Source organism: Dreissena polymorpha, chromosome 9, assembly GCF_020536995.1.
Source record: "Dreissena polymorpha isolate Duluth1 chromosome 9, UMN_Dpol_1.0, whole genome shotgun sequence".
Taxonomy (NCBI): domain Eukaryota; kingdom Metazoa; phylum Mollusca; class Bivalvia; order Myida; family Dreissenidae; genus Dreissena; species Dreissena polymorpha.
Genome location: NC_068363.1, coordinates 12,442,960 through 12,456,574, shown reverse-complemented (window position 1 = coordinate 12,456,574; position 13,615 = coordinate 12,442,960). Strand labels below are relative to the sequence as shown.

The window sequence follows — 13,615 nt, the reverse complement described above, 5'->3', positions numbered from 1 at the left end:
TTACTTAAACATTATAAAGAGGGACCTAACGCGGACTTTATGGATTGTTTGCCATTTTATAATTGTAAAAACATACTGGCAGGGAATAATCAAATATTCTTCAACACCTGTATCAATAAGGATGTTATAAAAGCTATGTTCTGATATTATCTAATGATATTTAGTGTAGTAAGCCTTAAGACTGTTTATTGTTTTGTTAAGGATAGAAAGTCTAAACGAGGCATTTATAGACTACAGTTAAAATGGTTGCGATTATTATATTTATTGGATATGATCAAACATGTTTTGCTTTCAGACTTTCTATTGTATTGAATAGGTAGTCTAGAATTAGGCATTAACATCAGTATATAAACATGTCATTGCTATAAAGAATAGTATGATACATTTACTTTATATTGTCCTACAATACAAAGTATCAGCCATACGGAAAAAGACTTGGAGGATGTGGTTTCAAAGATTTTGAAGTACGCGTCTGACAGAAAAGGCGGTGTGGGCCGAAGGCTAGAAAAAAACCATCATCTTAATGTGCAGTCAGATAGACTCTGGACCATAACATATATCATTATGGAATGTGTAGTCACTAACACCTTTGGTTATTCCCATTTGATTGCTAAATAGCTGGTCAAGGACCACCAATCTTGCCATTGTCAGTGCCCTTTTGTGTTTAACACTTGACCAGTATGTAGTTTATGTATGTACAAATATAAATACTTAATTTTAAATAAAAATCTTGACATTTCATTTTTAATTTTATTGGGATATTTAATTGTACCATGACATATATCAGAACCTTCTTAAGAGCACTCTTTCAAACATTTACAATTTACGTTCCCTCTTGGTAATTGTACATGTTTGCATTTTTTACAAATACCTTTTTGGGAGCATGCACTTAATTGTATATAACAACCTATGTTTGTCTTTAGTTTGTATTGTGTTTAATTGTATTTAGATATGTAACTCAAAACGTGATAATGCTGTGTCGTGACTTTGTTATTGATTATGTACTACAGTGCTGTATATTTAGATAGTCTTTTCAAAGAAATAGGCATGCTTTTCTACTTGCCCTGCGTATCACGTTCGGTAGGTTTTTGAGTTGGCTTCTAAGGGCTGACTTGAAGGATACTGAACATACTTAAACACTTGATACTCTTTATTTAAATAAACCAAAATTTCGTTGCTCTAGATAGATTTTTGTCAAAAATATGTTTGTTATGCTAAGGCAAATAAAATTGCATGAAAATATGAAGATTCAAGTTTTGGATTATACTGTACCCCCGCAAACGAGGCTTGGCTTCATGAACACTTGCAATCTATATTTGTAAAACACAGAGGTGTCAGTTATCCGGATTATTCCGGAAATCCGGATTTCAGCCGTCCAGGGTCGATTTTGAGATAAATTTAAATCCGATTAAATATTTTTTTGCGGGATGGGGTGGGGGTAGGGGAAAATATGATTGAGTGCGTGATCAATTGAAACGTAATTTATATATTTGTTAAAGCTTCATCGTCTTTCTGGAATTTGGGCTCGGTACCGATTTTGCTCCGTATTTCATTTATTTATTTCTGATTGGTTAGCGGCTGGCACGAAAATGAACGGTAACTGACGAAAAAAACTCGCTACTTTCCATAAATCTTACACTCAATATATGCAGTCATTCGTCCATTTTACAAACGGTGGAAGTCTATATGACGTCCAATAATCGGCATGTACGTCTTTTCTTATACACAGGACGTACAAAAACAATCGTACATCCTTAAACACTCTAAATGGAAGCTATAAGTGGTGAAAAAATATTAGGTCAAGATGTAAATCCTTGTGTAAATGGACTCATCAATCAGTATGTTTGGTCTGGGTTTATATAGATAATAAAATCAACTCATTGAAGTAAAAGTATCTTGTTTATTTGTAGCTTATCTTGACCTACGTTAAGGATGCCAAATGACACTAACGACCACGTAGGTCCTTGCTGTACTTATAGATACTTGTAAATCGAGTGTTACTTCGGTGTAAACTATCATATTAGGAAGTAAAATCACTCGAGCAGTCACAGATTCGTGTACTGTAGGATACCGTCCTGCCTGTGTTAGAACTGATAAAACACTTAAAAAAGGCCAAACTTGCAAAACATTTTTTTTTCGTTAAGCTCAACCAACAAATTAGTTAAGGGTGTGTTCATAGAGAGTTCATTATTTCATGCAATTATGAATATGAATATTTTCTTACTCGCTAATTATCCTAAAACATGTTATTTCAAATCTTTTGAACAGTATACTTCCTGCAAAAGAAACTGTTCTTTGGTCAACACATTGAGTAGGTCGGTTTGTGCACCTGAACCAAACTTATCTTGTTAACATCTAAGTACTAGTATCCGTGTTTTACAAAATTTCAGTTGTACGTTAAAATTAATGATTTTTATGATAGAATGTAAAATAAAATTAATATCAAATTTTATATGTACTTAGCTTTTTATAGGGCTTTGCTTTATGGTTGATCCAATGCACCTTTTACAACTATTCGTGAAAAATAACAAACAGTCGCACAGCCGGTACATTGGTGATTACAATTACATTTCTGGCATCCAGATTTTCATGATTCATAATATGTTTTGGTTGTTATATTCAATTTAAAAGATAGAATTTCTTGTACAAGAAATAGTACGGCTACTAGCTTTATAGCTTTATTTTAAATCGTTACATCAGTGAAATTGTCGATGTTTATTCTTGAGATCACCTTTTATATGATGCAAATTACTGACCCGCATTTTTTGTAAATATTAAATACATTTATTAATATATGCAATATTGGTACTTAATATGAGATCCGTTTATTACAATTTAGGTGTTTTAATGTAAGTTTTTATGCCCCTGGATCGAATGATCGGGGGTATATTGTTTTTGGCCTGTCTGTCTGTGTGTCTGTCATTGTATGTCTGTCTGTCATTGTATGTGTGACAAACTTTAACCTTGGTCTTAACTTTTGCAATATTGAAGATAGCAACTTGATATGTGGCATGCATGTGTATCTCATGGAACTGCACATTTTGAGTGGTGAAATGTCAAGATAAAGGTCATCTTTCAAGGTCAAATGTCAAATATATGGCTTCAAAGCGGCGCAGTAGGGGCATTGTGTTTCACAAACACAGCTCTGGTTTAATATTTTGTATCGAGTTATTGAATAAACACATGTATGTATGCATATGTTTTACGATACTGTAAAAATGCTTTTGCAAACCAATCAGTGCTCATGCTGAAAAATCCCGATTGTAAACAATAACAATCATCTGGTCTACATGATTTACTTACAATTATATAAAAATAATTTTTGTTGTAGTTTTGAATAGGACAGCTCTTCTCAATTTTAATATTTAAGTTGTACAGTAAAATAAAAAACTTCTGGATAAACTAATTAAGACAAGTTTTGCCTGACAATAACTTTTAAATGACTCGTGCAATTTGTTCTCTTTTAAAACGCATAAAAATGAATTTGGATTTTACTTAGTGTATCGAACAACGAGTAGCTAGAAAACAACTTTAGATATGTGAGCATACATGCTATGTTTAATGTATATCATGATGCGATTAATTTCATTTGCTAAATATAGAAAAATATTAACCTTTCCTTTTATTGTATTTTAACAATCATACAAAAGACACAACAACACACAACTCATAGTTCCGAAGCCCATTGTAAAAAACTGAAATAAAAGTGGGACTTTCAGATATTATGACTTGGACTTCCAAAATTTAAGTCAAGACAGTAAGGACTGCCAACTTTTAAAAGCTAGTGGAAGCGCTGCCTTTATCTCAGTAAGGGACCGGCGTCCACAGACCCCCCGGCATAATGTTTCGGATTTTAAATTTGGGATAATTGACACCAGTGAAAACATGATATGTGATGTCTTTGTTGCTTTTTGCGTCTGAAATATAGTACGTCTTCTTTACGTCGAAAAAGACGTCAAAAAACCTTTCAAAAATAACCAAAAACACACGTGATTAAGACGTCGCAAAACGGCCTCTTTTTCGCGTCACGAAAAGACTTCAAAACACCTTTCAAAAACAACCATAAACACACGTGATAAAGACGTCGCAAAAAGACGTCTTTTTCGCGTCACGAAAAGACGTCAAAAAACCTTTCAAAAACAACCAAAAAAGACATAATAAGGACGTCGCAAAAGACGTCTTTTTCACGTCACGAATAGATGTCAAAAAACCTTTCAAAAACAGACGTGATAAAGACGTCGCAAAAAAACGTCAAAAAACGTTTCAAAAACAACCAAAAAAGACATAATAAAGACGTCGGAAAAAGACGTATTTTTCGCGTCACGAAAAGACGTCAAAAAATTTCAAAAACAACCAAAAAAGACATAATTAAGACGTCGCAAAAGACGTCTTTTTTCAAGTCTTGAAAAGACGTCAAAAAACATTCAAAAACAACCTTAAAAAAGACATAATAAAGACGTCGCAAAAAAGACGCCATTTTCACGCCGCGAAAAGACGTCAAAAAACCTTTCAAAATAAGACGTGATAAAGACGTCGCAAAAGACGTCTTTTTCATGTCACGAAAAGACGTAAAAAAACATTCAAAAACAATCAAAAAAGACATAATAGAGACGTCGCAAAAGACGTCTTTTTCACGCCACGAAAAGACGTCAAAAAAACTTTCAAAATAAGACGTGATAAAGACGTCGCAGAACAACGTCTTATCAACCATAGAAAGACGTCATTTGTTTGCTGGGTATGTTCCACAATTAAAAAATACATACATTAAAATAGAGGTAAGAAAAACAACGGGAAATGATTGTACCACCTGGCTCTGCTATCATCACGTGGTTAATTATGATGTCAGGCATTCGATCCAGCTACGCTGGTTCTAGTCAGATCTCTTCCCGGAAATAGATCCAGCTGCGCCGTTTCCAGTCAGATCTCTTCGCGGAGATTGATCAGGCCACGCTGTTTCCAGTCAGATCTCTGCGCGGAGATTGATCCAGCTACGCTGTTTCCAGTCAGATATATGCTCAGAGATTGATCAAGCTACGCTCTTTTCAATCAGATCTCTGCGCGGAGATTGATCAAGCCACGCTGTTTCCAGTCAGATCTCTGCGCGGAGATTGATCAAGCTACGATGTTTCCAGTCAGATGTCTGCGCGGAGATTGATCAGGCTACGATGTTTCCAGTCAGATGTCTGCGCGGATATTGATCAAGCTACGATGTTTCCAGTCAGATCTCTGCGCGGAGATTGATCAAGCTACGATGTTTCCAGTCAGATGTCTGCGCGGAGATTGATCAAGCCACGCTGTTTCCAGTCAGATCTCTGCGCGGAGATTGATCAAGCTACGATGTTTCCAGTCAGATGTCTGCGCGGAGATTGATCAAGCTACGCTGTTTCCAGTCAGATGTCTGCGCGGAGATTGATCAAGCTACGCTGGTTCCAGTCAGATCTCTGCGCGGAGATTGATCAAGATACGCTGTCTCCAGTCAGAACTCTGTGCGGAGATTGATCAAGCTATGCTGTCTCCAGTCAGATCTCTACGCGGAGATTGATCAAGCTACGCTGTTTCCAGTCAGATCTCTGCTCGGAGATTGACCAAGCTACGATGTTTCCAGTCAGATGTCTGCGCGGAGATTGATCAAGCTACGCTGTTTCCAGTCAGATGTCTGCGCGGAGATTGATCAAGCTACGATGTTTCCAGTCAGATGTCTGCGTGGAGATTGATCAAGCTACGCTGTTTTCAGTCAGATCTCTGCGCGGAGATTGGTAACATACACTTGCATTTACATGTATATGAACACGATAGGTCGATGGTAAAGTATGTTTTGAGATGTTAGTAAGTTTAGAAATGAAAAATAATATTGTATAGAACCTTACATATAACCCGAGGAATTTATTTATAGCTACGATCTTAAAGGTACCATTGAAAAGCACTACATGACATTGTGTAGTCAAAGCATATTCATGTCTACGATGTGGATAAGTCACGTACTCTATGCGAGGCTTTTTAAGTTCCTCGTTGTAGCGCATTGTTGCTTATTCATAAGCTGTATTCATAATAATAAACCGTTCAACAAAGTACATTATTAACAATTTAATATGGCAAACATTAATGTAAATTCATAACACGGTAAACGGTATCAAGACAAAATAACATGTTTTCTATAATTAAAAAAAAAACGAGAAAAGGAGATGTAAAATGCGAATAACTAAAATGTGCCACAAGAACCAAAGAACAACGAATTCAAATAAAAGATTTCTAGCTTATAATTTGCTTGTGGTAAAAATATACATTTTTCCGCCTTTCCAATTTTCTAAGGTCTTATCTCCGAGGATTTAAAATAAAATCATGTGTTATATACCGACATTTTCCTAACTAGACCCTTCATTCATTACTCGAAACTGATCAATAGTACAGTCATGCAGTGATATAAATTATCTCGACAATTGCCTTTCTCATACAAACAATTAACAGCAGCCAGCAAAAGCACTGGAACAAAACTTTCGCTAAAGTCTAAACAATATGTATATCATAATGTTAATACAATTCGTCGCTTTGGTTAAGTCATCATTAAGCATGAAACGTGGTTCAGTTTCTACACGGGTAGTTATGAGGCCAGTCGCAACTCTGGATAGCAGGGTTATAGACCAGAGTCCCTGGGCAGGAGAACCGGAAGGGCTGTTGGGACACGCAACGGAAGAACTTGTGGCAGTTCTTGGGGTCTGCGTAGAATCCGTCCGCCTTTCCAGCGCATGAGAAGTCTATAAACAAAATAATAACTTAACTCAGAGTTTTGTCGGTTAACAACGCATCACAATGATGTTCATAAAACAGTTGTTTGCAAAGTAATTTTTTTAAACAACCAAACGTATACTAGTAATTTATTGTAATCTATACGCATGTGTATCTAATTCAACTAACCTTGGCCCGAATGTGCTGTTGTCGTCTGCTGCGTTGTTGCTTCTGTTGTTCTTATTGTTGTTTTGGGTGAAGGGGATGTCGTCTGGTGGCGCGCACTTGTGGTCGGCAGTTGCCCGGATGTGAGGAGTGTGAAGATGGTGTTTAGGAGCGGATACTTGGATGCGGAGGACTGGCACACGCCGTTGAAATCATCAAGGTCGAGAGCCCATATCATGGCGCCGGCATAACCTTCCCGCATCAACCATTGGACCTGTAACCGGGCGAGAAATGTTACGAAATATTAACTTAACCTAATCATTCTATGCTAATTTTCTCAAAAATGACATAGTTAACACATTGTCGGTGTTATATGCCCTTTATACATTTTTTTCAAAAACTAATTTTTCTGCTGTTTATCAGTCACAAGCGGCAAGCGCTAATTAACATGTAAGTCGTCTCCCTTGACAATAATTCTATTACGCGTGATCATATAAGAAACAAACACATGTCGCCTATATTTGTCCAGTAATCAAACATATATACATATTGGTCACGAAAAACGCGCAAACACAGGGCGTTTCAACAGCATGTATTGAAAATAATAAGCCTCACGGTCGCTGAAACGCAAATTTAGCAGAGGCTGCGACTAGTTATGTTAGTTTAAACTAGGGATGCAAGAGGTTAACCGGTTAACCGGTTAACCTACCGAAACGACCAGTTAACAGGTTATATTTTCGGGAAAAGGTTAACCTGGACAAACATGTTTGATTATGCTGTTTTTTGTTCATGGAATAAATAGTACGATTTTAGTTTTGCACGTTACATACTGCCAACTTGCGCTGGCTACTAGTTAGAACAACATGCCGCACCATCGACGGTAATATATAACGTGTCAACAATCAAAGTAATACAGCAATAAATCAATACCTGTGTGATAACTAATAGGGGGTACGTTTTGATAACTGTAACTATTGTTTTGTTTGACTCGCGAACATTTAATTAGCGAACTGCGGAGAGTCGGGGCAATTAGCGAAGACGTAATTGACACGTTTATTGAACTCGCGATAAAAAACAGTTGAGACATTGGACGGCTTATTTTGGCTACTTTAAACCTATTTATTTTAGCTCGATTACATCGAAAGCATCATTGAAACGCTCTCGAGTCTGACTCCTGGGACTACTTGAACCAGTACTTGATGTCTTTGGAAGAGATCTAAAAAACGCTCCAGCAATAGAGATCTAACCCATAACCTCCCGGTCGCTAGGCGGACACCATATCCATTACACCACGGCGACCTTAGTTCTGTTGGATATCTACGCAAGCAGCTTTAAAGCGATGTTAGTATCGTTTTTTATGGAACATAGAATTACTTGGGATTTATTCGGATAAAAATCAACTGTACTCAAGACATGTTCTGATCATAATAACACATTTATTATAAATTAATTACCCAAATGGAGCTACACTCGACCAACCTGACCACATAGCATTGTAGCGGATTCACAGTTTATAAAATTAGACTAAACATTGAATAGCGATTTCAGGACATGAATTTGAACTCATGTGGGCTCACATATAATCAACAGTTGCGGACGACTGCTTATAACCTTATTCTATAAGCGAACGCACCTTATCGGCAATGCTCCTTTGATTATCGAACCCCACCCACAGATCACCGTTGACGTAATATGGCACGTGTTGTTCAGGTTCCCAGTGGCTTGACCCGGCTCCACTCTCTTGCATCGTACATATCTGAAACGGGAACGCGAAAACATAACTTAACACTTTTGAAGTCCCTTAAATATACCATAACTAGATGTTCTTATGACAATTTATTTAGATTTTACCGTAGACGGGAGTCGCGGGAGTGAGGCAAACAGTTGTTTTTACAGTAGACGGGACTCGCGAGAGGGACGCAAACAGTTGTTTTACAGTAGACGGGACTCGCGGGAGGGACTCAAACAGTTGTTTTACAGTAGACGGGACTCGCGGGAGGGACGCAAACAGTTGTTTTACAGTAGACGGGACTCGCGAGAGGGACGCAAACAGTTGTTTTTTACAGTTGACGGGAGTCGCGAGAGGGACGCACACATTTGTTGTTTACAGTAGACGAGAGTCGCGGGATGGACGCAAACAGTTGTTTTTACAGTAGACGGGAGTCGCGGGAGGGACGTAAATCATCATATTACAGTTGACGGGAATAGATAGAAACCGTTGTTTTACAGTAGACGGTAGTAGCGGTAGGTACGTAACCCAGTGTTTCACAGTAGTTTGGATGAGCAAGAGGGGCAAAAATCATAATTTTACCGTATACGGGAATAGATTGAGGGATGCAAACCATTGTTTCACAGTGGATGGGATGAGCAAGTGGGACGACAATAATTATTTTACCATACACGGGAAAAGATGGATGGACGTGAACAATCGGTTCACAGTAGACGGTACTCGCGGTAGGGCCACAAACATTATTTTTATATTTAATGCGTGAGCGTTTGCTGTTAAATACTTTTAAGCTTACACCATGAAATATCATATTGTATCAGCTCTCTGAAATTTTGCTACGAGTTACGAAAAGAGTGCGAGTACTTTTGCCACCGCTTGGTAGTTCAGGTAATGTTTGCGAACAGTGAGGCATATCGAGCTGACTTTGGTTCGCGGCAAACCCTGCTTTACGGTCAAGGTACAAGTACAAGGTACTTAAGAATGAATGGATGTACATGCCTTCTCTATGGTTCTGTGTCCTTATTGTATATCTCAACTTAGATATCTTAAGTGCTTTGATACGTCGCGATACTGATGTCAATACATTTAATCACACGTCTGATTTATATACTTTAAAGGCATATCAACTTACATGAATAAATTTCAAGTACATTGTATAACAAAAAACGGACTTTGTCCGCATCTCAAGTGCAGTTAAGTTCTAACAAGAGGAAATTCTTTCCGTTTTCGTGATAATGCAAATGTATAAATATACACAGGAACAGTTGAATGTTCCCACTAGACCTTTTCTCTTGTGCATTTTCTCTTATAGTTTGCGTAATAATTAAAAGTTATTTAAAGTACAAACATGGACGAATAAAAGTTGAATGTGTCCAAAATGCACCAATTGCCTCATAATACGACAGGAAGCCCGCCTCCCTGGTGAACGGTCCCGTCTGCGCGTCACCAGAGGCGGGTGCCCCGACTCCCGTCTGTCGGCGGTCCGATAGTTTGAATGATCGGCCGTACGTCGCCATGCCAATGACGATCTTGTGTTTCGGCATCCCTAGAGAAGTCCAATATTGGGCGGCCCATTGCTGAAATGCAGAATGCATTTTATTTGAGGAGTTATCTTTGGATACGCATGGTTGATGGTTGATAGCAGTTGATTCAGTTTGATTGGTTGAAGCATAGTTGATTAATGAACTGTTCTTTTATCCTTGCACAAGTACGTATAATGACAAAGATTATGTTAAAGGGAGGTTGTGCCCACCATGTTCAAATACGTCTGCTCGCCGGTCTCGCCCGATCTCGCGTACAGAGGCGAGTTCGCGCCTGTCACTCTCTCAAATGACCCATGCAGGTCATACGCCATCAAGTTGATGAAGTCAAGGTGGCTGAAACAAAAGTGTTTAAAAAATAAGTATGAATGCGTGACTATCAATGTACGTTGTTCACACACGATTGTGCTATAAAGTGCGATAAATCACGGATTAATTTAAATACCAGCGTCGGTGTTTTTTTCTAGCCGTGCATGCCATGCCGTACATGCTATGCTGATACATGAATCCTTTCATTATTATCGTGACAGTGAATATAACACTGACGCAAAGATAAAGAAAAAAATATGTTTCAGGCAAACAAGTTTTGACAATCGTTGATATATAATGTTACTTTTTTTTAAACATACACAAATGCAGAGAAAAGCAGAAGTTTCCCAAAAAGTATTTATTTAATTGAGCTTTGTTGTTACACGGAAACTGGAACATGTTTTTACACATTTGTTTAAGTATCGCTCTGGGAAAATCGGGATTTATGATGTGCGTAACGTGTCGTACCAGATTAGCCTGTGCAGAGGCTAATCAGGACTATTCTTCCCGCTTTAATGGTATTTTTCGTTTAAAGGAAGTCTCATCGTAGCGAAAATCCAGTTTAGGCGTAAAGAGTCGTCCATGGTTAGCCTGTGCGATGTGAATTGTTGTTTTGAACGGTTCATTCAAAAGCTGCATTCTTATTAGTATATAATTATATTCTAGTCTGAAAGTTAAACGTACCTTGCGAGGGCCGTTATGTCGAATCCGGCGTCGATGTACGACTTACCCGCCGGCACCGCAGCCGTCAATAGGTAGCCGTCGGCAGCGAATGCTGACTTCATTTCCTTCAAAGTAAAATAAGCGGTCATGTAAATACGAAATCAAAAGATAATAATTTGAATTGAAAGTAAAACGAATTTTAGGGCATTCATCGACTGTAGATTCAACAATAAACATTACGATTTGTTTTCATAATGGTATATATTATTAATGTCGTCCCAGATTAGATTGTGCAGTTCGCAAAGGCTAATCAGGGACGACAATTTCCGCCTACATTGGATTTTTGCTAAGAAGGGACTTTCTTTACACGAAAATTCCCACTTAATAGAAAAGTGTCGTTTTGATTAACTTGAGCGGACTGTAGAGGCTATCATGGACGGCACTTTAAGCACATGCATGAAGCCACGTTTCCCTAAAGCGATGCTCTTATATACTAAAACATACATGTACATAAAATATCCCCTCACCTGAGCCAAGCGCAGGTAGTTCTCTTTGTCCGAAGCCTGTCCGCCTCTGGAGCCCGGGTACTCCCAGTCAAGGTCAAGGCCATTGAATCCATAGCGACGGAGGAAGGTCAAGGTCGACTGAATGAACATGCGTCTGTTTGACGCAGATGAGACCATTCTTGTGAACTCTGCACTTCCGGCATTCCATCCACCCACCGCAATGAGCGTCTTAAGACCAGGATTTATTTTCTTCAAAGCGTTGAATTTTTCAAACCTGTTATGCCAACACAAGTTAGAATGAGATCACATTTGTAAGTCGCGTTTCACGATATGAAATTTAAGTATTTTTTTTATATTTCTAAATAGAATACAACTGCAATCAATTTATAATCATATATGTCACATTCAAGAGATGATGGAGATAATGGTTTACCATTTTAAGTACGGTATTTGACATATATTTAGACGGTATTTAAGCAAAAGAAACAAAAACAATTTAGTAGGACAAAGTTTAAAGGGATGATGTTTATAAAATACTAATAAACGACCATACTCAAATAAATAAAAGCATGTATATAACGAACTCAAAAAGATGTCGATTTAAATGTAATACTATCAGTGCTTTAGTTATCGTTCAATTCGGAATGTATGCCAACGTTGTTTTAAATATGCGAATTTCTGTAACAAAATGTTTGATTTAGGTTCTTCAATCAAAGACGAACACCTCTGTAGTATATGTATATATCGCTGCATCGAATAATTCTATAATGCATGTTTAGAGATAGATCGACGTTAGAACGTGGAGCTGGTGTAATTGATGTATAATTGTTCAGCATTTTTATCGGTTTCACTTTAATTCTCGCAATTAACAACAACACAACTAACTTACATTTGGTCGTCATTCCACTCTACAGTCAGGAGTTCGTTGTTCACCACTTTGGCGAATGCGTACATAAGATGTGTGCAGAGGCGTGGGTCGATGTTGTCGGGAGTGTATCGCCCGACCCCAGGGCGATACTGGGACCAATTGGTATAGTAACACACCCTCTTGTAGTCCGTATTTTCAACATTTTGAACATTTCTGGCTGAAATCGAACCATATTATTGATTAATTAATTAATTTATTTATTTATTCATTATTAATGCATTTATGGCGTCACCATTGTCGTCATCTTCATCATCGTCGTCGTCCTGCTCCTCCTCCTCATTTTCATCATCATCATCATCATCATCATCATCATCATCATCATCATCATCATCATCATCATCATCATCATTGATTATTCATTATTGCTGTAATTATTATTATTATTATTATTATTATTGTTACCATCATCATCATCATCATCATCATCATCATCATCATCATCATCATCATCATCATCATCATCATCATCATCATCAACAAGAACATCATCATCATCATCAACAAGAACATCATCATCATCATTATCATCATCATCATCATCATCATCATCATCATCATCATCATCATCATCATCATTATTATTACCTTTTGCAATATTTATCAATATGCCAAACACTAAGAAAGTAACACATTTCAGCGCTTTCATTTTAACTATATTCTAATTTTGTTTACTTTGAAATTAAACTTTATTAAATTGAAGTTCCGATTCTTTTATTTATATTATTTCCGCTCTACACAAATGTATCGTGTAAATGTTTTATCTCAATGGTTGGCTAAAATAATTGACGCGCTTAATTTTAAAAGAAGAGAATGCACGACACGGCGTTCTATAAGTGACTATACAAACTACTAAACAGTTAATTGTATTTATACTCACAGTTTCGCTGATGTGTGACTCAATCCCATTAAAAAATCTAATTGTACTCGTTCCCTTCCTGCTGTATTGAGTCTGAATCATGCAAAACAATCAATGACGCTCGGACACGACCGCTGATAAGGCGAGTTCGGTCCGTCCAAAACAGAATATATCTCATATCCGCATATGAACGAAAAG

The 13,615-nt window shown here is 37.5% G+C and overlaps 1 protein-coding gene across 2 annotated transcripts; it reads right to left on the bottom strand.

Moving 5' to 3' along the window:
• Window positions 1–6,241: 6,241 nt before the first annotated feature.
• LOC127845018 (chitotriosidase-1-like) lies at window positions 6,242–13,505 on the bottom strand. 2 transcript variants are annotated; one of them, XM_052375642.1, is made up of 9 exons: window positions 13,439–13,505; window positions 12,523–12,714; window positions 11,655–11,907; window positions 11,149–11,252; window positions 10,368–10,491; window positions 10,006–10,191; window positions 8,522–8,644; window positions 6,913–7,162; window positions 6,242–6,752 (listed from the first exon to the last, which is right to left on the bottom strand). In XM_052375642.1, the coding sequence occupies exons 1-9, from the start codon at window positions 13,465–13,467 to the stop codon at window positions 6,580–6,582; spliced, it is 1,434 nt and encodes a 477-aa protein (XP_052231602.1). In that variant the 5' UTR covers window positions 13,468–13,505; the 3' UTR covers window positions 6,242–6,579. The 2 variants fall into 2 exon arrangements, with proteins under 2 accessions (XP_052231602.1, XP_052231601.1); XM_052375641.1 differs by lacking the exon at window positions 13,439–13,505 and adding an exon at window positions 13,147–13,410 and having other exon boundaries at window positions 12,523–12,718.
• Between the last annotated feature and the right edge of the window lie 110 nt (window positions 13,506–13,615).

What these genes read in the sequence shown, in the direction of transcription:
- LOC127845018 (XM_052375641.1), bottom strand. Translation starts at nt 13,207, where the DNA reads ATGAAAGCGCTGAAATGTGTTACTTTCTTAGTGTTTGGCATATTGATA. An exon ending in GAGTGGAATGACGACCAAAT is followed by an intron (nt 11,908 to 12,522) that starts GTAAGTTAGTTG and finishes TTGGCATAACAG; the next exon opens with GTTTGAAAAATTCAACGCTT. An exon ending in AAAGGAGCATTGCCGATAAG is followed by an intron (nt 7,163 to 8,521) that starts GTGCGTTCGCTT and finishes GCCCGGTTACAG; the next exon opens with GTCCAATGGTTGATGCGGGA.